At 41.9% G+C, this 22,904-nt stretch overlaps 1 protein-coding gene across 7 annotated transcripts in view; it reads left to right on the top strand.

Annotated features, from left to right (window-relative positions):
• The window catches only part of LOC146811135 (uncharacterized), a 469,768-nt gene that overhangs the window by 106,160 nt on the left and 340,704 nt on the right, over positions 1-22,904 (top strand). For 6 of the 7 annotated variants that reach the window (XM_085618199.1, XM_085618198.1, XM_085618203.1 and 3 more), the window contains exon 5: positions 2,979-3,029. The exons of the other annotated variant lie outside the window; for it this stretch is intronic. In XM_085618199.1, the coding sequence (XP_085474325.1) occupies positions 2,979-3,029 (51 nt within the window). The remainder of the gene's footprint in view (positions 1-2,978; positions 3,030-22,904) is intronic. 7 annotated transcript variants of the gene reach the window in all.

Below are 22,904 nucleotides of genomic sequence, written 5' to 3'. Positions count from 1 at the left end.
GATTAATTTGAGAACTGCGTCTATCACTTTTTTGTATACTTTAGTGGGCCATCATACAACCTCAGGCACGAATCACCCATATACAAATCAGTGTTGACCCCGCTCAAATAAAAACAGTCCAGCCTGAACTTCCAGTCCAGGCTCTATCTGAGCAGGAACAATTATGGAGGACATCAGTTTTTGCTGTTCATGCTAAAGGGACACAGTTATGCCCAGCAAAGGGTTCCATTCTCAGTGTGCCACAAGACTCCAGCAACACATCACTGTTGAGGTCTAAGCAGGCTGAACCTGGTATGGGGTTGCTGTGTTCATATGTGGAGGAGACTTGGCCTAGTATTTTGGGCTGTGCAGTTCCTATTGGAGCAGGATCAAGACTGATTTGCATATAGTTGGGTCGCTGTCAAGAGTGGCATAGTAAGCAAAAGACAATCAAGTGGAATGCAGCCTTGGCTGCAATTAACTGCAGCATTCCTTCGATCAATGTTTGCTTGTTGTTTTCCCTATGGAGGCTAAAATTATTATTCTGGGGCCTTTATATCCAACAAAAGAAAAACAATTATGCCTCTGAGTACTTTTATGTCAGAGTACTGCTTAAAGAAATATTGCCTGACTTAAATGGTGTGTCTTAAATAGCACTTACAGAAATATCATCCCATTGGGTGAATACTTTGGAGTATTAATACCAATGGGTGATATTTTTCTAAACAACATTTATGACAACATATTTATATCAGATGATATTCTGATTATGATATTTAACTGATTTGCCTTCCTCAACGATGTGTGTTTTGAATGTTGACATTAACAAGATCGGGTTCCTTTAAAGATTTTTAGGAAGAATGATTTAAAAAATAATATTGTCATTCCTTACATCTCCTTCCACTATTTCTCTTTTCAAGATGTTGTGCCTGGCTTTTCAAATCTACATCCAAGGTAGATGCACTAGAGACACATTCTTCAGCATTACTTATTCATCCATTATACACTGGGGAAAGGATGTGGCTTAAGGGCTATGGCGTCGCACTCAAATCTGGGAAAGCGGGCTCGAGTCTCAGCAATGACCCTCAATATCCTGTGATTCTGGGCAAATCACTAAATCACTAAATCACCTTCATTCAAAAATGACTGTGTCCTTATGTAATGCAGCTGGTGCTCATGTAAAGCGCTCTGATACCTTCGGCTCAAGTTTGCGCTATATAAAACTGAAGAAAAAAAATGCTACACATCAGAACCCCTTTTTTCGATGACAAATCATTAATGATCAGTGTTCTGCCTTTTTTATGATCGTGTCTTCCATAAATTGTCTCAGTGATGTGAGTTTGTCTAATAGAATGATAGGCTTTCTAGAAACAATTATAGTTATCACTTGTAAGGTGGATCATCAGATTCCTTATAATCAGAAACTGGCCTGTAATGTGCATAGCTGAGCAAGTCTTTTATGAATGAAAGGACAAAAAGAGTTATACTGTGCATGGCGATGATATGTTTTGAAGCACACAGTGCTTGATCCTTTTGTTATTGGCCTTTTCAGTACATAATAGAATATAAACTGCATGACAATTCATGATCTATACATTTAATAAACTACTCAGCAGCAATGTGCATCAATAGACTGTCTGAAGACTGGCTTTTAACATACATGTTAAATGTTTGTGGGAACGAGCTCCATTTGTGGGAAATAATAAAATGACTTCATTTCCTTTAAGTATTAAGAAACAAAATAAACCCCACATTGGTAAAACAAATGTGCCTTATGTCCAAATCCATATAATGTAAACGATAAACATGCATTTCTGGCAAAAGAAAATTCTAGGTGCAAAAACAAAATGGCAGATGATTTCCACCTGAGTTGGGAATGTAAATTCGGGAACATCTCCATAAATGCCATCTACAATGCCCATTAAACAACTTTCATAGAGGCATATTATCAAGAAACGGCGCTAAAATTATTGCCGCTTTAGCGGCAGAAAACTGCAGCTAAAGCGGCAATAATGGGCTTGATAATACACCCTTGAGAATTCCCATAGAAGCCCATGTTCTGGTGTCAACATGGGCTTCTATTGGAATTCTCTGCGGCATATTATCAAGCCCATTATCGCCGCTTTAGCTGCAGTTTTCTGCCGCTAAAGCGGTGATAATTTTAACGCCGTGCTTGATAATATGCCCCCTGATGCCTTCAGAGTTCTTACACCTGAATCTACACCTCTTATCTGGTTACAGCATATCTGTGTCTTGGAAAAAGATGGCTATTATGAATATGACCTCGGAGAATTTAGCTGCAGCCATTTTATTCTGCATCTAAGCCATATTCCCACGCAACCCCGGTGTAGTGTTCTGACTTGGTCATGTCATTATGCCTATGTCATATTCTATGTCATGTATTCTGAGTATGTTCCTTTTTAGAATATTCCTCCTGTAGAATGTTGTTCATTGAATGCAAAGTCAGTTGTATCTGTTTGCTGGAGGATGAGGTCTCTTGATTACCAGCTACATTAAAGGACCCTCAATCAACCCTACTGCTTCCGGTCTCATTCCTGTATGGACTTTACTACACCTGGTTATTATATGTTACATTTTCTGATTGAGCTGACACATTTTATTTTCTGACAATCTTAGTAGGCTGATGCACTATTTTGGTATTCATTGCTATGTTATTGGCTGTTTGTTTACAATGCTGATTCTTTGTGCTAGGCACACGTCTGGCAAGTCTTTTACCTTTTTTAAGTGTCATTATTCGTTTTTCTGTTAGTGTTGACTTGTTTTGTAGCACAATGGAATGATGACTATTATTAGATGATGCGCCACATGCTCACCTGTGCAAACTAAACTGTTGTTAGTGAGCAATTTGTATGTCACATCCTTGGGATCATGTACTAAACTTCCAACAAGTTATCTACCATTGCTATTAATGGCACTCACTAATACTCAAGTGATCCTTGCTTTTATTGTAAATATTGCTTTCAAATTGTCTTTTTTAGAAGGATGCTGGCTGTTTGGTGGAGGGGTTTTTGGGCACAGAACCTGAGATTGTAAGTAAACTTATGTCACATTGAAAATAAACATGACCTCGTCTCTTTTAATACAGCTGTTGTTGGGCCAGTCCATTTGTGTGGGAGAAGTTGAACACTGCTAAGTAACCACAGCCTTATATAGCAATGCTCCCTGACGCCCATTAAAAGATAGAAGGCCTGAGGGTAACATGGGAAGGATGGTAGTATTGCACTTTCTTTTCTCCTCGTGCCTCCCAGCATCTCTCAGGGTGGCCACCTGTTCTGTGTTTTCACATTTTCACATCTTCACATTTGGGAAAAACTCACAACATATAGGAAATTAACATTTATTCTAAAGAGGTCACTTACTTTTCTACAAATGATCCTCAAAATGATTTTGGGTAATTGCCAGTAGTGGGGATGGAAAGATGGTTGCAGAAAGCCATGTATGTGTTTATATTTCTTTTAGAGAAGGACATGTTTGGTATTAATCCCCGTGATTTCCCTGCTCTGCCCACATGCTTTTGCTGTCTATCGTCACTCCAGACCCCTTGTAGATAAGTTGTATGTACTGACTTGTTTAGAATGCTACGTGATGGTTCGTTATAAAATGCTGCTAAATGGTGGGATATATGTTTGACCATGAGTGATCTGTTTCAACAAACCAAATGACAGTTGACAGCGTGGTTTACCATATTGCTGCTCTTCTCTCCGCTCCACTGTCACAGAGGTCCAAACTATGGGGCTGATCCATGAGAGGCTTGCGCTGCCAGAGCATCACTTTATCTAACACTCCTGTGGCGCAACCCTCTCAACTATATCTATGAGACCACGTAAAGCCACTTTGTAGACAGCAGCTAAAGTCGCTGAGTTGCCATTCTCTGCACCAGGGAGGCGTTCCATGGGCATTGCAGTAGGTTTTCCCACACAACACCCATGGGGTTTGACGCTGTCCCAGATTTACTTAATTACGTAAACCTGGAGACACGGCAAAAACTTACACCTCCCAGAGCAGGCGTAACAAGGAGATATATTTTTATTTCTCTTCGTTTTTCCTCTTTCCTTGTGTGCTGCACAAAGAGTAAAATGCCTCTCTGGATTGTTTTTGTACAGTAAGGTCCTCTTCCTGCACAAAAAATAAATCCTGCATGCAATGCAGACACGCTTGCACCATGTTGCATGGCTGCCTGTGCTGGCGCTAGGCAACACATTGTGGGCCAGCTCAGGAGGAAAGGACAGGAACTTGCTTGCTTAAATACGGTGCATTACTGCCCTTTCAGATTGACATATGGTAGCGCCGCTGCGCTAAGCCAATTCCCCATAAATGAGCCCCTATGTGTGAAGGAATTAGCATTTTGCCTCAGTTTCCTAGGAAGGAAGGAAGATTATTCTATGACTTTCACATCCAATGTGGTGCAATAGATAAGAAGCACCCAAGGAGTTATTACCAACAACCTCACATATTTCACATGCTGGGAGATACGTGTGTTCAGTGTCACTAGAAATCACATGACTGACTCGCCAGTCTTGTAGCAGAGGCACTGCCCGTTGTAAGTATGTGCAGCTTATTGGACCATTCTAAAATATTAAGTAGGAATTGATTTGTTGTCTGGAGTAGCAGCAAACCTAGTGCCCACAAAAAGAGGGGGGGGCACAGCTGCATCTCACTGCTCTGTCTGCATCTACAAACATTGACCAAAGCCTGACTAGGCTGTGAGCTTCCAAGTGTAAATGAGGAACAGCATGTTGAATAAATTATCATGCAATTTTGAGTTCTTGTCATGTGGCATATCTACCCTGTGGATTACTCACAGTCAGAGCCATTCTCATGATGGACACCGATATTTGGTAGTTGGAGTTTTGAATGATTATATCATTCCAATCAGATTACAAATGCAGGGGTGATACAGGTCCGCTTTGAGCTTGTTTCGAAAATAGAAACAAAACCAGCACTGGTAAAGCCAATACGACTCTCTGTAATGTGCTATTTAATACAACACAAGCATGCACCCTTGCTCTTTGCAAGCATTAACACATTAAAATCAGACACATTGGATTTGTCAAAACTGATTTCCTGGATGTAACGAAAGGTTATTCAGGTTTCACAGGGGGCCTTTTAAGTGTAAATATTTGATAATCACAGAACGTTCACACTAAGCTAAATCTAGGAGGCACGAGAAAAAGCAAATTGCCAAGCACAGACAAATTACATGGGGTTTGCCCAAATTGATTGAACTAATGGAGATGTATGAAAAAACGTCATATGACATTTGGTGCCTGGCCTTTTGAGCTAACCTGAGTCCAAGCAGCTTCACAAAATGACTGTCCTCTTTTCAAGCTTCCATTCTTCTAGTTTTCAGCACTACTGTTCAAAATTTACACTTCAGCCATCACCTCTGACAAAATGATATTCCTACAATATTTATTCCAGTGTGCTACCCCCAAATAGTTACTTTATTCCTACAGTTTCATCTTGTTTACTGTCTCCTTACATTTCTTTATGGTGTTGGCATTACCAGAATTCAGTTCTCGTATTCTTTATCTCAGTCTGAAGAGTTTTGGTTTTCAATGCCCTCCCTTTCCTTCCATACCTCCTCTATAAGGACAAGATAAGAATTGGGTTGAACAACCAGGGGCACTGGTGGGGATCAACAAAAGAACAGAGGAGGGTTTCAACCTTATCTGTGATTCCCGTTCTATTTATTTTGTTAGTTCATGCCATGCACATCAGTTGCAAAGTTTCAGGCGCCTCATTCACCGTCTTATTTTCATGGGGATGATGTGACGAATCTCTAATTACAAACCACTACTGGAATTGTCCTCTCTTCCCATGCTCTAGGCGGTTGAATGAACAATCATCCTTGCCTTCCAAACATTAAATACAACAAAAGTCTGTCACTTACATTGCAGTCTCTATCCCTCGGGTATCCTCAGTCTCCCCTCTCGCACCATTGGCAGACACCAGCATCATACTGATGTCTCTCAGGTGCAAGCCCAAATAGGAAAGTTATAGGTCCCAGCAACTGATCAATGCTGCTGACCTATGCATCTTTTCCTGCTGGAGGGGGGGGAGTCTTGTCATTGCAGCTGTCTATCTTTACATCCTTACACTCTGGCCATTGCATTTCTGATGCCAATTTATCACAAACACTTTCCACCATGAACTCTAGGCACTGAGAGATTCCAACCCCTTTGCCTCTCCTGGATCCTCTACTTTCTTGATGTAGATTGTTTTACTAAATGCTTCTCAAGTAGAATGGTGGTCCTTTTCTGCTCTCAGGAGAAAAGGTATGGTCAAGGGATGTGTCTGTGGATTCCCCCTTTTTGAGTCAAAATGTTATTAATAGCTTAAAGTTATGACCACTGCACACACAAGTGGCTGACACCAAGAGAGGAATATAGGATATTGAATACGATGATATAAAATATAATATAAAATCAATATAACATTCTACAAAAGACTACAAGATTCATGGTAAATCCTGGTGCCTGCCAAAGGCAATTACCAGCATCACCAGCACCTGTGAAGAGAACACTGCAGCCCAGTCATGTTACTTGTGGTCCTGGTGGCCTTGTGGCTTGGGTTCTTTCTCAAGCCAAACACAGCCCACCACCCAAATATGCTTTGTGCTCACCCCAGATTTCAGTGGTGTTTTTTTCTTGCCTGAGCTTGCAATGTCATGATGATTCTGGTGAGTTCTTGGTCGCTGCTCAACTGAGGATGGAAGTCAACTTTTTTTAGTAGCCGTCTGCTCCTTGGCTGTAGGATCTGGGCCACAGAACTTGCTCCAGTGAGTTCTCCTACTCCCTTTAATTCTTGGGGTTGATGCAGTTGTCTGTGCTGAAGACTCTTCTGGGGGCGTCTGACCTCCACCTCAGCACAGAGGTACAGGTCTCCCTTATATCTAAGCGATACGCACTGCCTTGGGTTAACCCTCCTTCAAAGCAGAATATTCCTAGAGCAAGAGCACCACCATCCAAGGAAGCAGGTTCCAAGCAGACTCACTGATCTTTTTCAAATACTCATCCCAAACCTGGAAAGGAAAGTAGGATGTTGGCACATTAATCTTAGAGGCTTAAAATTCTCCCATTCTCCACTGTGAGATTGTGTATTCCAGCATATCTGTTGTGTATTGGTTATAGGCAGTTCCGCACTTTTGCTTTTTCAAAGTAGACTGATCCAGCCATGGTTGTTGTCCAAAGTTTAAGCATGATGATGGGGAGGACTAAGGTGCTATGAGGAAGGAGAACTGCATACACAAAAGATATGAACTCTTTCAATTCAGCTACCTCTTAACATGTGAAGGACCAGCTTTCCAGAGGACAAAAGGGTAGGGGAAACTTCTTAGCTTCAAAGGGATCTTCTGTTTCCTCTCATAGACACACAAAAATCTGACCAAGTAAACTACTTTCTGGAATGTCTGTGTAGAGTGCTTTAATTCACACTTGCTGTCTGGGCTCTCCCAAATCCTCCATCATAGGTACCACTTGTATTTTACATCACACAAATTGAATGCCAGTGTGCCCATGATCACAGGCACAACATGTTTACCACATACATCTACCACTATCAATCAATACACAAACGCATCTTCCATGTTCGCCATGTATTGGCAAAGGTTTACGGTTGCATGGGGCTGGTAGACAGTTTAAGGCATGGGTAATGCTGGAACACTAACTCTAGCAGGTGTCAGGAAAAGGCCTGCCCTCTTGACTTAAATCGGGTTTGCTGCCACAACTATCAGTCCTCTAAAGCCTGTTGACGAGACGGTAGCTATCTTTGCAAAAGAAGGATGCACTTGGCGTGCCCCTCTGACCATAGAGCCTCACTTTGGGTCTCACTCCATTTTAAGAAATAAGGTACAGTGCACAAACGTGATTGTTGTGCATACAGAGGTAGGAAGCAAAGATATTACTGCTTACTAGAGTAAACTTGAGGCAGGGATACAATCCCTCTTGAGCCATGCAGAGGACCTTTTTTAATTCCAACAAAAATGTCCCATTTACCAAGATGATGCTTGTACTTTGCAGCTCTAGACTCCAGTTTTCTATATGGTGGAGCAGAATTAAACACCTGTCTAATTTAACCATGAACGCATCAAGATTACAATGGCATGCAATATACATTGACAGACACCAATGAACACCACCCCTTTTTGAAGAATTTATTGTTGGTGTAAAAAAGATGACTAGGAAATCACAAAGTTTCTTGAAATAATAAAATATCATGTTCAATAGAAAAGTTAGAGCTACATCATCTCGGGGCGGTGATTTGCCCTGTAAGTTTGATCAGGTGAAAGTAATAGAGCTCTAGTTGTCACTGCAGGAGCCTGCCTATTTTCCACTGTTTAAGAATATCAAAATTGCCAATAGACTTGCAATTTGGGTATAGGGACAGCTTGATTGCCATTGGATTGGATCTTTTCTTTAGAGACAAAACTTGTCTGATGATCATAGAGTGGAACTCAAATAATAGCACTAATAATCTCTTGCTCATTGGTGACAGTACTGCAGAATCTAATCTACTCCCTGATCTTGTCACTGTATAGGTTTTTCTTACTATAAAAATGGTTTCAAATTGCCATTGTCCTACATCTCCTTCAAATTATCCATCTCCTGCAATCATGTCACTTATGCGGATCGCGTTGACAAATGACAGACCATCATTGTATGTGGCTGAGCTGTCAAGATACATTTATCCATAGGATACAAAGAAGCAAAGACTGTGACAAGTGGATCGAGTGGAGGAGTATGTTCCTTGCACAAGCCACCTGTTTGTCACTCAAATCGCTGGAAGCTGTACAACCTAGCCTAGCATGGTTTTCTTTGGCTATATTTAGCTTGTTTTCAATTGATTGTTGAGAGTTTTTTATTCATAGACTGGAAATGTGATCCTATGAGAACGTTTAATAATTTTGCTCACTTGCAATAAATGATTTGCAGCTTTTACGTTTGGATCACCTATTCAGTTTTTCTGGTTCTTTTACTATTAGGTGGTTGGCATTTGTTTTCTGGATCTTTATTGCAGAATGTTTTGGAGTTATACTGTTTTGCAGCTAGACGTTGGGAGCTCTTTGGCTGGGAGGTGCAGATGAAATATCTACTGTATCTTACTGTGTTTTGATGTGAACTTCTGTGAGCCCCATAAAACAGCATTGTTTTAGAGGTGGACTTTCAGAACAGGGTACTTGCACTACATCCAGTAAGTTGATTAACTTATATGGGTGTGCATATGGCCACTACCAGTATACCTTTCCTAAGAACTGTTACTACAATCTGAAAAGTTTGGAAGGCAATCGAAGTGAGTAGCTGTGAACCAGGCCGCCTTGAACCAGATAATTTGTCACTAAGATGTTCCTACTTAGGCCCTGATAAAAACATGTGCTGTTTAATTCAGCCCCCTGTGCAGGGATTAGAACACTGGTCTTCAAACTTGTTAATGCCATGCCCCTCCATTGTTAAAAAAAAATCAGTGCCACCACCCCAGAAATATTTCTCAATTATTCTATTAAATTGACAAAGTTTAAATGTGGCTGGACTTATTTAAACATTGCAATTAAGTTATGTTACCTAATTGAAAAATGCAATTAAATACATGATAGCCTACATACTATTCTGGTTAGTTAGGCCTTACTAACTTGTAAAAGTATTCACTGTGTGAATATGAGAAATTGAGGTGGGGAGGTTTGAATAATATTAGGAGTCCCTTCCCTTTTGACGCATACTCCCAGCCAGATAAAAGTGATAAACAATGTTAGTTATGGCCTCTAAACGGGGGTGGTGCGGAGGGGGGAATGGATCAAAAAACAAATAAATAAATGTACCTTCTCCGCCACGCCGCCACACTTCTCTCCTCCTTCATCTTCAGATCGGCTGCAAGCACCAGAAACTCCCAGCCTTCTGGGCTCTCCAAGCCAATCACGATGTTGCATGAGCAGTGTTGTGATTGGTATGAGCGGCCTGTTTGGCCACTCAGGCAGTGCCTGGGAGACTGGGCATGTTCTCCACCGGGCTGGGCAACACAGCCCATTGAGGAACATGCTAAGGGCCGGCCAAACCACCATGTATATTTAGAGGAGTGCAAACCACTCTTTATTCTGCTTTGCATCACAGAGCCCCGCCCCAACTCTGAGTGCCTTATAGAAAAATAAAATGATAATAACATCTTGTTATTGTCTTTTTATTTTTATTTTATGCACTGCTAAAATAGCAGTGGGGTGACGCTCCTCCCCCTTAGTCTTAGAAATCATGCCAATTAAGCTGGACTCTGAGGATCCACCGAGAAAAGAGAAACTACTGTTAAATATAGAGAATTTGGTGGCTTTGACATAAAATCTACAGGTGAAAGGAAAGATACCTTTCCAGTTCCCACAGATATCATTATTTTGATGCGTCCAGAAACTGTAGATAAGGGCTCCATCAGCATTTTGTGGTCAATCATAATAAGGGCCCAAGAGTCGAAGGCAACACTGCTCAGCGATCCTTTATATAGATTAGCGGTGCGAGATTATGCTGTCACAGACAAAATGGTCCTTGATGTGCCAGCAAAGAAATTAGTAGAGCTTGTGGTAAATGGGCTAAGGGCCTGACTTTGAATTTGGCTGACGAGTTACTCCATCACAAACGTGAAAAATATCCCATCTGCTTTATTACAAGTGCATTATATCTTGTGACACATATAACAAGGTTGATGGGCTATCCGTCACACTGTGAAGGAGTAACCCCTTCGCCAAACTCGAAGTCACAGACAGTAAAGGGTGATTGAAATTGATTCCCTTTTTACAAACTGAGATCCTGCAGTTAGTATGGCACGGTAACATGCCACATACATTTTAAGACATGTAATCGTTCATACAATGCTTCCGCAAGTGTGTGTTTTACGCTGTTGGAAGCATGTTTGTATGTAAAAGGTGTAAGTTGTACACTAAGGTCCTTATAATGAGTGTGCCAACATTTGTTGTGGATTATTGGGGGACCTGAATCTCAGATTCGGTCTGGTATCTTGATGCCAAATTCTAGCAATTGAAAGTTTTCTCCCTGGAATATGAAATATCTGCATGGACTTAATAATACTAGAATCTTTTCTGTGTGCATTTTCCCCAATTCAGAAAGAAAAATGCTGACGTTTTTACCTGCTCAGAACAAGTAGAAAGTGTGAGCGTGAGGGGCAGTTGAGGTCTAGGTGATGAAAGGCTTAAGGCATGGTTTTGACAGGGGTATCTGTATATATCCAAGCAAATTTGGTGTGTGTTTTGATTTTTAGGTTCAGAGAAGGGAGTCTCTGCATGTCCCTGAAATGCTCAGCCCTCTCCCTTGAATCTCAGTCTGGGTTTTGACAAAATCTCAATGGTCCGGGGATACCTTTTAAACTTACGTCACTGGTTTAAACAACAGACATGTGCTGATGCTCATACTCGCCCTCTTAGGCCCTGGTTTGATAGGAAGGACGTGGACCAGCACATGGCTGACTGAAGAGCTGACTAAGCTGAGCCTGCCAAAAACAGTAATATTATGTGTTCAGTACCATTTCCGTGGAGCCGAATTTTGAGAAAAAATTTGGAATGATCATTTATAGGAGTCAGACAGGCTGCACTTCAAGCAAAGCTTATCCTAACACAAATTCAACTGTGGCAGTAGTTCTGAGTAGCTGACTGTGTCCCTTCAAGTCTTGTTCTCTGCAGATATAATGTGGCAAATTGAGTCCAGAAAATTGTTTACTATTGCCCTTAAATTTCCCCAGATACAGAATTATAAACTAGCATTTTGTATGATCCCATATCGTGACACACTCTGCGGATAATGAATGTTGACTTAAATCATTGGAAGAACAAGTGACCGGCCATGGTTCTCTGACAATGAATATCAGAAGCACATCCATCTGTCTGGAGAAATCTAAATGTGTCCATTCGAAGCACAAGTGGCTGACTGATAGATTCCATGTTCATTCATGTGTCTACCTGAAGAACAGTAAGCCTTATAATGAACCTCCACTCAGAACTCTCTGATTTTGGCCTGCAGCCCAAACACTGTCACTGTGCAATACTGCTAATTATGGCTTACTCTCTGTATTAGTAGGTAGAGGTGCTTTAAGGGTTCTCCTGATTAACCTCAAAAGCCAGACTCTTCACATTGGTAGTGTTGAAATAACTAAATCATACCCGAGTTATCTACCCCTACCATCCTTCAAAAGAAGATGTTTACGTCTATTCTTTGCAAATCCCGAGAGTCAAATCTCAAAGCGAAAGGTCTTGTCATTCATTAAGTTTGTGGTAATATATGGTTTCTGAGATTTTTGGGACAATAGTATAGTCAATCAGCTGCACATTCGCTGCAGGAACAAGTAGTTTTGGGCCTTCCAGCCTCCTGAAGGTCTGTTCATTGAGTATCATGCACAGTTAATAATAGCATGTGTTATGTGTAGTGCTTAAAAATTGAAGAAGTGCAGTATGAAACGATAAACACTTTATTATTAGATGGGTTAAAAGCATTGACCAGTTGGTCTGACTTTCATCGACAAGAAGGAATGACCTGACAGGAGGTAATGAAAGATGTTCCCACTGCCTCACCCACTCAGGCAATTTTTGCTTACCTCCCTTCATTTGTCTCTGACAGAGTGCCTCTATTCCCTCTTTTCTAACATAGGGGCATATTTACTAACCTTTCATGCAGCTCAGGGCAGCAAGCAAAGTTGGTATGCTGTGTTGGATAACAGGGAAAGAGCAGAAATTAACCATATTTACCAAGATATGGAGCATTTCTCCTCTCTCCTTCCGCTGGTGCATTGCATGCAGCCTTGCTCTAATACAGGCACCCTTGCACCATAGTGTAAGGGTGCCTGAGTTATGGGCATGGTTGCTTTTGTGCAGGAAGGGACACCATAGTATACAGAAACAATCCATAGAAACATGTTTCTCTTTATAAGTGTGATGTGGAATGCAGGGGAATAAATGAGGGGAAAGAAAAATACATTTCTCTTTGTCTTGCCTCACTAGGAAAGGTGTAGCATGTTGACACATTCAAAGGTTTACTAGCTTTAGTAAATCTAGGAATGCACCAAAATCAATGGGTTGATGAATAGGAACGCCCTTGCTCAACCCATGGAACGTCTTCCTAATGCTGTGTAACAGAACGCAGAACAAGCAGTGCGTTGCGTACTTTTTCTTTACAAAGCCAAGCAAGTCTGCTATATTTATACAACCTAAGTCCCCAAATAGAGCGATCTCACCCTCGCTGTCGATGCCGGTGTTCGTTGGCGGGCTATGAGTCCCATCATAAATAAAAAAAACAAAAAATAGGAAGACAGTACTCCACTGCAGTTCCACCATGACTTTATTTGGTGCTCAAACAATGCGTTTTGGCTACAAACCTTTCTCAGGTTTGCAAAATGAGCCCATAACCGGTAAAAATAAATAGCAAAACCATCAAAGACATAGAAAAATACTGTGGTATATGAGTTAAGAGAAAAATCAAACAAAACACATTCACTTCAATTCATGTGAGCGTTCCAATTTGTGGCTTGCATAATAAAATTTCAGGCAGAGACAAAATATTTTAATTATTCATCGGACCACTAAAACCATGATTCTAAGAAATCAATTTATCTAAGGGCTGTAAGTTAACTTATAACATCAAAGTGGGAGCCTTACCGGTTAGACACTAAAATATGCAGCTGACAGCTCGATTTAATTTCGGTTGGGATAAAATATTCAGACAATCTGATCTTCTAATTTGTTCAGGATGGCAGAGGCATATATGCACAATAGAAAAACTAAAAATAAAATATGTATTATAAAAGGAACATTAAAAGAAAATCCCAGGTCATTCACATGGACCAATTAGGCGATACCAATTAGTAGAAAATCCATGTTGTAGTAATAGGCAATTACAATCATCGTATACATAAATAATGATCAATGACCTCTATGTCGTAACTCAGTCCAACATCAACAACCTCCCAACTGCCAATATCCTATTATGATCATGCTGTTCTTCCCATGGATCACACTACAACAACTTATGAATCCATCTACAACCGTACCAAAACACTCTAGAAAGAAGTACTTAGCTTGGCATAAACAAAATGGACATACTATGTGGCGTGGATATGTGCAGGCATTTTCCCAATAAATAAGTCGCCTATGTCATAACTGTTTGGTTTTTATAAATGTTTTTATTAAGTTTGCATGATAACAAAACCATACAAATTAGAAAAACAAAAAAAGGATAAGCCTAATGGAAAAGAAAAAAGGCAGCGGGCAGCATATGTGGAGGCAGTATTATTAATAAGCGGAGATATTAGCAGTACTGGGGCCCAAACCTCCAACAATATAGAACACCAGCCATGTGGCTCTGTGGAAGGGTGGCCACCAGCCCTGTGGCTCTGTGGCCCCTCCACAGAGCCTATATACAACCCTTGCTGCCATTCACCAAAGCATCTGTCCACGCACAGGCAAGATACTGCCTACCCTTACTTCCCACAGCAAGACTTGCCCCAGAAGATACCACCCTATATGAGAGAGTGTCACGAGCCTGCGTCAAGGCCAACCCACCCATAGCAGGCAAAGTACCTACTGAGTCTGATTTATCCACGACAATTTGACCCTCATGACTCACCCGAGGACAAGCCAGTATTATGGCATCACTACCAGGCATAATAGGTAGCTTCTTGACTCCCCTGGCTTCCTCTCTGTGAAGGACTTCCTTTTCACAGTCCACCCACCTCATCTGCTCTGACACCCATCAACATATATTAGGTCCTCAAGCCGATTTCCAGCTCATTGTTATCTGCCTACGAGCAAGAATTGAGGCCAGGTCTAGAAACCTATCCTTGACCTACCGGACTGCAGCACGCTCGTGAAGACCCAGGAGGAACAGTTGAGGACTAAATGCAAATTCCAGATCTTTGGCCCTATAAACCACCTGAAGAACCAACATTCAATATGTCGATAAGAAGGGGCAAGTCCGCATCATATGCAGAAATTCATTATCCTCAGTAGCATACTATGGGCACACCGATGAACCCGCAAGAAACGTGTATGCACTAGCGGGGTAAGGTAAGCCTGATGCAAAAAGCAAAAAATGAATACGTCTGAAGCGAGCATTCCAGGGCACCCACAGGGTGCACTCCAGAACAACCCCCCCATGCCAGATCAGTCAGCGGTGTTCCAAGATCCCGGTCTCAATGCACCCGGAGCTCTGCAAGGTCTAACCGGGTCCCTTACAGCAGTGCCTTGCACAGCAGGGTGACCACCTTCAGCCGCCCCGTGAAGAGGAAAAGAAGTCAAAGACAATCATGCTTGGTGGCTTCACCGATTCCGGGTTCCTTCACTCGCGGATTATACATACCAATGTACTATGCAGCAAGAAATGCCCACCTGGGGTGTTGTAAGACTCCCAGAGGGTTAAGAAGGGCCACTATTCACCCCCACAAAGAAATTGCCCTGCACCACAACCCCGTCCGACGTTCAGCAGCAGAGTCCAGACCAACTCCAATGTCACTCCCAACGTCGACCCACCAAGAGCGGGAGCTCACGTGTATAGGGCATCCTGGCATTCGTGCTCCTCAGGGCCCTAGCCCAGACACAGCATGGTGTTCTAATGAGCAAATTCAAATTCTGCATACCAGATGCCAGGGGGCCTCAACAAGATCCTGGTCAGTGCCTCCCTAGTTGGGGAACCACTATGCTGAGAACCCACAGCATCCCATATGTTGGACCGCCAGCATGCCACCCATTGCAACTGCCATGCTAGATAATACAATTCCAGATCTGGGGCTGCCAAACCGCCCTCCTGCACCAGAAAGTTTAGTTCCCAAAACACCACACAGCTTCGCCTCACACCCCAATAGAAGGTTGAAAAGAAATTATTTAGGTGCCGATTCCGAACCGGGTCGGAAAGCACTCCGACCGAGTCGGATTCGGAGTGTTTTCCGACCGAGCCGGACCCCTACAGTCCGACCGAGCGATTTTCGATGCGCACGTAGGCTGTCGGACTCGGTTCGGTCGGACTCCCATAGAAGTCAATGGGAGCCAGTTGTTCGATGTGTACATGCGCTCCCATTGCCTGAATGGGTACGTCTTGAACAAGTGTGCCCCCTACAGTGGGTACGCGTCAGTGCCATCCGCGCCGTACATGCCTGTGTGGCGGAAACCCATGTGTCTTCCCCTGTGTGCGAGTCGTACGGCTGCGGGTGTCGGGGGGGGTCCGACGAGGGCCCCTGAAGTCCATCTCCGGGAACTTTCGCGAGCCGGACACTCCAGCTCGCACAGGCTCTCCGACGCATGCATCGTACTGGCTCGGTCGTGAATCGCATCCATTGCACGCCACGGTTAGCTTACGACCGAGACGTACGGAGTGGTTTGGACCCGGAATCGACTCGGTCGGTGAATTTTATGTAGCTCGCATCGTACTGGCTCGCTCGTACAGCTGTACGAGTCAAGCTGAAAACACGCGTACGGCTCGTAGTTTTTCCGGCCGGATCGCATTCGGTGCCCTTCCGACCCGGATCGGAATCGGCCCCTTAGTGCTCAAAAGAACCTCCGGGGCAACTGAAGCAGGAGAGTCACAGACAGATAGAGGAGACTGGGCAGGATGGCCATCTTGGATACAACAACCTTGCCACTCACGGGAAGCAACAACATAGTCCAAAATGCCACTGATTGCCACAATCCAGCAAGTGCGCTGCCACAGTTGTCATTGAAAAGTAAATCCGGCGACTGATAGATAGAGACTCCCAGGTATTTGATAGTGTACTATTACCAGCGCAGAGATGGGGCCTCAACTGAAAGACCGCCCTCCACCACATCTCCCTAAAACGGGTACACAAAGGACTTAGGGGCATATGTATCAAACCCTTTTCCCATTCGCAAACGGGCCGATTCTCAGAATCGGCCCGTTTGCGAACGGGAAAAGGCCTTTTGGGATGTATCATACCAAAAGGGAATCGCAAATTAGAGAATTGCAAAATTTGCGATTCTCTATTTTGCGATTGCATTTAAGGAATCGCAAATTGCGATTCCTTAAATGCAATGTATGAAGCCTAGAAAAATTGCAATTTGGCCGTAAGAAATTGCAAATTACCACCAACTTCAAGTTGGTGTTAATTTGCGATTTCATTGAAAAATGCACTTTTTGGCATTTTTCAAAGTGCCATGTGAAGCACAAACATGCCCTTAGGGCATGTATGTGCGCCACATGTGCATACATACATATTTCAGGGGTGCAACAGGGTGTCCTTTTGACACCCTAGCACACTTGAAATTGCATTCTCATTTTGCGATTCTCAAATTGCGAATCGCAAAATGAGAATGTCTTCCCATTCATTCCTATGGGCCTCCTAGCCCATAGGAATGAATGGGAAGGTTTTCCTTAATTGCGATTAGCAATTTGCTAATCACAATTAAGGAATGCTAAGAAATCGCAAAACATTTGCGAATTTTTTATTACATCCCGTTTTGCAATTTTCAAATAGCGATTCCCTAAAAATCGCTATTTGAGAATTGCAAAAACGGAACTTGATACATATGCCCCTTAGTCTAGTTAACTTCTAGCCCTGAGTGAAAACCAAACTCCATCAACCCCTCCACCATCCCCCATAGATTAGTATCCTCCCTGGTCAAATGAAATAACATATTGTCCGCAGATAAAGAAAGAAACATGGACTCGGCACTTATGCACAGCCAGCTATAGTGATAGCTTAAGCCAACTGTACGAGTGAACAGTTCCATTGCTAGAGCAAATATTAAGGGGGAAAGAAGACAACCCTGCTGGGTACTCCGTCAAACTACAAAGGCTTCCGATATCAGAGAGCCAGTGTGAGTTAGAGCTAGCAGACTAGTGTAAAGGAGCTTTGTCCACTGGAGGAAGGCAAGACCCAAGTCCATGCCAAACATAGTAGCATATAAAAACTCCCACATGAGCGAGTCAAAGGCCTTTCGAATGTCCGTCAGGAAGACCAATGCTCGCTATGGCAGACTCACGTTGATCCAGAGCGAGGAGCAGCTGCCAGATATTAGGCATAGTACTATGCATAGGAATGAAGCCTGTCTGATTGGCATGCACCATGGAGCACATGTGGGGAAGCAAGCGGGCAGCCAACACTTTGTGCAAAATCTTATAATCTGTGTTAAGCATGGAGAAGGCGGTAGGAATCAAGGAGGTGAGGATCTTCATCTTTCTTTGGGAGAAACACAATCGCAACGTCACAGAGAGGCAAAAGGAAGCATACCCTTCTGACGGTAGTCATTAAAGAGGGACACAAATTGGAAACCAGAACTGGAGCATACTCAGATTAAAACACTACTGGGAGACCATGGAGGGCCAGCACCTTCTACAGGGCCATGTCCTTAATAGGCACCCCTGACTTCCTGTTCAGTGGTTTCCACCTCCAACTGTTCCGTCTCCGCAGGGTTGAGTGCAACCAGCATGGAATCTGCAATATAATCCAACATATCTGCCTCACCACACCTGGGCTCTGCCGAATACAACTCATAGTAATGGATGAGAAAGGCTTCACCAATCTCGTGCTTGGTTAAGACGTTCTGCCCAAAGAGTCACGCACGTGAAGGATAGTATGTCCCTGGTTCTCAGCCTGAAGAAGCCAAGGCAACATCCATCCAGACTTTGTCCCTATCAACATGGGCCTTAGTCACAGATGACTTAAAGTCAAAGCATTGCATGCGTTCAACCAATTCAAACAACTTCTTTAGTTCCTCCAGCATTTTGCGCCACCCATCTGGAGTCCCTTCTAGATCCCGCAGGAGCTGATCAACCACCGGGCATCTGACCGAAGGTGGGACCCTCACCTTATTATAGATACAATAACCTCTAAACACCACTTTCATGGCCTCTCATTCAACTTCCATCGATGAGGCTGAGCCCGCATTGTCAAATCAAAAATTCGAGCTAAGATCACCCAACAGGACCCGGAAGGCCTGATCTTCCAGCATTGCCAGATCAAAGTGCCAGGTTGGAACCGTAGGTCAAGCGCAAGACCATCTCATGTCTGGATTACACACAGGAGGAATGGACCGCACATGCAATCCTCACACCGACACACTAGCAGAAGCAAATAAGAACAACAATAGGGAAATATAAAAGAACATTGCTAGCACAAACATTATTAAACAATATCATCCAACGACATAGGAGTGACCCAAGTAGAGTGTTCTCGCGCCCTGGGATAACTGAGTTCCCAGACTAGGAGGCGGAGTATGATTTTCCAGGGAAGGAAGTGGAGAAGAGCCATCATGGAGGGTAAACAGACATACTATCAAGTAGTTTATGTCGACTTGCACTAATCGAGTGCAAAATATCGTGATACAAAAATATCGACTGTCAGAATATCGTGTTTAAGAATATTGAGTATAAGGTAAGTAATATTGTTTAAAAAAAAATTGAGGTCATTAATTTCATTTGCAAAAATATCGTTGTTAAAAATATCGTTGTTTCAGTTAGTGTTATGTATTTTAGTATGTATTTTAAATATATGTGCTCTATATTTTTGTCTAAGTATTGCATTTGTTTTTTAATATATGTGTTACATTTTCAGAAGTTATTAATTGAGTTTTAGTGCCGTAGTGGGTTGTGGGTTTATAGGAGAATAGGGTGGGAATTAATTTAATTCTAATAACAAATGTAATAATTTTTAGAAGTTATTACATTTTTTAATACAATTTTGCGTTTTAGTTTTGTAGCAGGCTGTGGGTTTATCAGGGAATAGGGTGGGAAGTAAATTAATTATAATTAAATAATTAATATGTTTTATTAATTAATATATATATGTATTTAATATTTTATATTGTTAATTGTGGTAATCAATTTATTATTAATTAGTGATTAATTGTTTTTTAATTATTAATAATTGATTGGTAATTATGTTGATTGTGTCATTTTTTAAGGAGCGGGTTGTGGGTTGATAGGGGAGTAGGGTGGGAAGTATTTTAATTTTTATATATTTTTAAATATTTTTTATAAAATAATTATTCAAGGTTATTTTATAGTGTTAATTGTGTGAATTAATTTATTAATAATTGTTTTTAATTTGCTTGTTAATTGTTATTGATTAATTAATTAATTGTTAATTAATTATGTTAATTGTGTCATGTTTTACAACACTGGTGGTGTCATTTATAAGGGAATAAGGTGGGATGTAAATTATTTGTAATTAATTAAAAAATTGTTAATTAATGTTAATTAATTTGCTGGAGTGGGAATAGTAAATTATTCCCCTCCGCTATCCAACACTTTCCCTACTGTTGCACTTGCTAGTGTGGGAAAAGTAAATAATTCCACTCCGCTATCCAACACTTTCCCTACTGTTGCACTTGCTGGAGTGGGAATAGTAATTTTTACCCCTCCGCGATCCAAACCTGCTGATGCACTATCTTGAGTGGGAATAGTAATTTTATCCCCTCTGCTATCCAACACTTTCCCTGCTGTTGCACTCATTGGAGAGGGAATAGTAAATTATTCCCCTCCACTATCCAACACTTCCTCTACTGTTGCACTCGCTGGAGTGGGAATTGTAATTTTATCCCCTCTGCTATCCAACACTTTCCCTACCGTTGCACTCATTGGAGTTAGAATAGTAACTTTTTTCCCTCTGCTATCCAACACTTCCTCTACTGTTCCACTTGCTGGAGTGGGAATAGTAATTTTATCCCCTCCGCTATCCAACACTTTCCCTACTGTTGCACTCTCTGGAGTGGGAATAGTAAATTTGATCCCCTCCGCTATCCAAAATTGTCCCTACTGTTGCACTTGCTGGAGTGGGAATAGTAAATTATTCCCCTCCCCTAACCAACATTTGCCCTACTGTTGCACTCCCTAGAGTGGGAATAGTACTTTTTACCCCTACGCTATCCAACCTTTTCCCTACTATTGCACTCACTGGAGTGGGAGTAGTGATTTTTACCCCTTCGCTATCCAACACTTTCCCTACTGTTGAACTCGCTGGAGTGTGAATAGTAATTTTATCCTCTCCGCTATCCAACACTTTCCCTACAGTTGCGCTCTCTGGAGTGGGAATAGTAATTTGATCCCCTCCGCTATCCAACTTTTTCCATACTGTTGCACTTGCTGGAGTGAGAATAGTAAATTATTCCCCTCCGCTATCCAACACTTTCCCTACTGTTGCCATCCCTGGAGTGGGAGTAGTAATTTGCACCCCTGCGCTATCCAACTCTTTCCCTACTATTGCCATCCCTAGTGTGGGAATAGTACTTTTTAACCCTACGCTATCCAACATTTTCCCTACTGTTGCACTTACTGGAGTGGGAATAGTAATTTTTACCCCTTCGCTATCCAACCCTTTCCCTACTGTTGCACTCACTGGAGTGTGAATAGTAATTTTATTATCTCCGCTACTCAACACTTTCTCCACTGTTACAGTCTCTGGAGTGGGAATAGTAATTTGTATCCCCCCCACTATCCAACTTTTTCCATACTGTTGCACTTGCTGGAGTGGGAATAGTAAATTATTCCCCTCCGCAATCCAACACTTTCCCTGCTGTTGCCATCCCTGGAGTGGGAATAGTAATTTTTACCCCTACGCTATCCAACACTTTCTCTACTATGGCACTCCCTGGAGTGGGAATAGTGATTTTTCCCCCCAACGCTATCCAACACTTTCCCTACTGTTGCACTCCCTGGAGTGGGAATAGTAATTTTTACCCATTCGCTATCCAACACTTTCCCTACTGTTGCACTCGCTGGAGTGTGAATAGTAATTTTATCCTCTCTGCTATCAAACACTTTCCCTACTGTTGCACTCCCTGGAGTGAGAATAGTAATTTTATCCCCTATGCTATTCAACACTTTCCCTACTGTTGCACTCATTGGAGTGGGAATAGTAAATTATTCCCCTCCGCTATCCAACACTTTCGCTACTGTTGCATTACTTTGAGTGGGAATAGTAAATTATTCCCTTAAGCTATCCAACACTATCCCTACTGTTGCTATCCCTGGAGTTGGAATAGTAACTTTTACCCCTATGCTTTTCAACACTTTGCCTACTGTTGCACTCCCTGGAGCGGGAATAGTAAAGTATTCCCCTCCGCTATCCAACACTTTCCCTACTTTTGCATTCATTTGAGTGGGAATAGTAAATGATTCCCCTCCGCTATCCAATACTTTCCCTTCTGTTGCACTCCCTGGAGTGGGAATAGAAATGTTATCCTCTCCATTATCCAACATTTTCCCTACTATTGCAGATAATGTAGTTTAAACTGTAGTTTAAAAAAAACAAATATTTTAATATTTTAATTTATTATATCTATATTTTATTTTTAATTTTATGTTACAGGTGTATGTATATATATATATTCACAGAAAAAAACATAGGTTTCACACACGTTATAGTTAGCTGGACATTTCACTCGTAAAAAACCTTTGAAATTCCCCCGTTATAGTTAGTTCAGCTAACTATAACTTGCGCGCCCGCAATCCACTGCTGATGACGTCACATATTACATCACTCATGACATGGTCAGTGACATCACTCATGACATCACTGATGACATCTCAAATGACATCACTGATGACATCACTGATGACATCATCCTTGTGTAAGAGTGGCAGACCTCCTCTTATCCTAATATAAACTTTGATACACACATTGAAAAATACAAACTAAAGTTTTGAAATCTATAGAGATACAAATATCAGTTAGAACAACCTATTCAGTAATTCAAAAATCTACATACGCATCCACTCATTCATCAACACTTATATATAGTCACTCATACACGTACTCAGTCATCATATCTACTCATACACCTATACATCCTGTTACACACCTACACTCATACATAGAGTTACTCACACACATACTCACACATGCAAATAAACATCCATTTTCTTGCATATACAGCTATACACACACCAGTAAAATTACTTCTAAAGAAATGTACACAT

Source organism: Triturus cristatus, chromosome 7 (genome assembly GCF_964204655.1).
Source record: "Triturus cristatus chromosome 7, aTriCri1.1, whole genome shotgun sequence".
In the NCBI taxonomy this organism is placed as follows: domain Eukaryota; kingdom Metazoa; phylum Chordata; class Amphibia; order Caudata; family Salamandridae; genus Triturus; species Triturus cristatus.
This window is presented reverse-complemented; position numbering and strand designations above follow the sequence as displayed.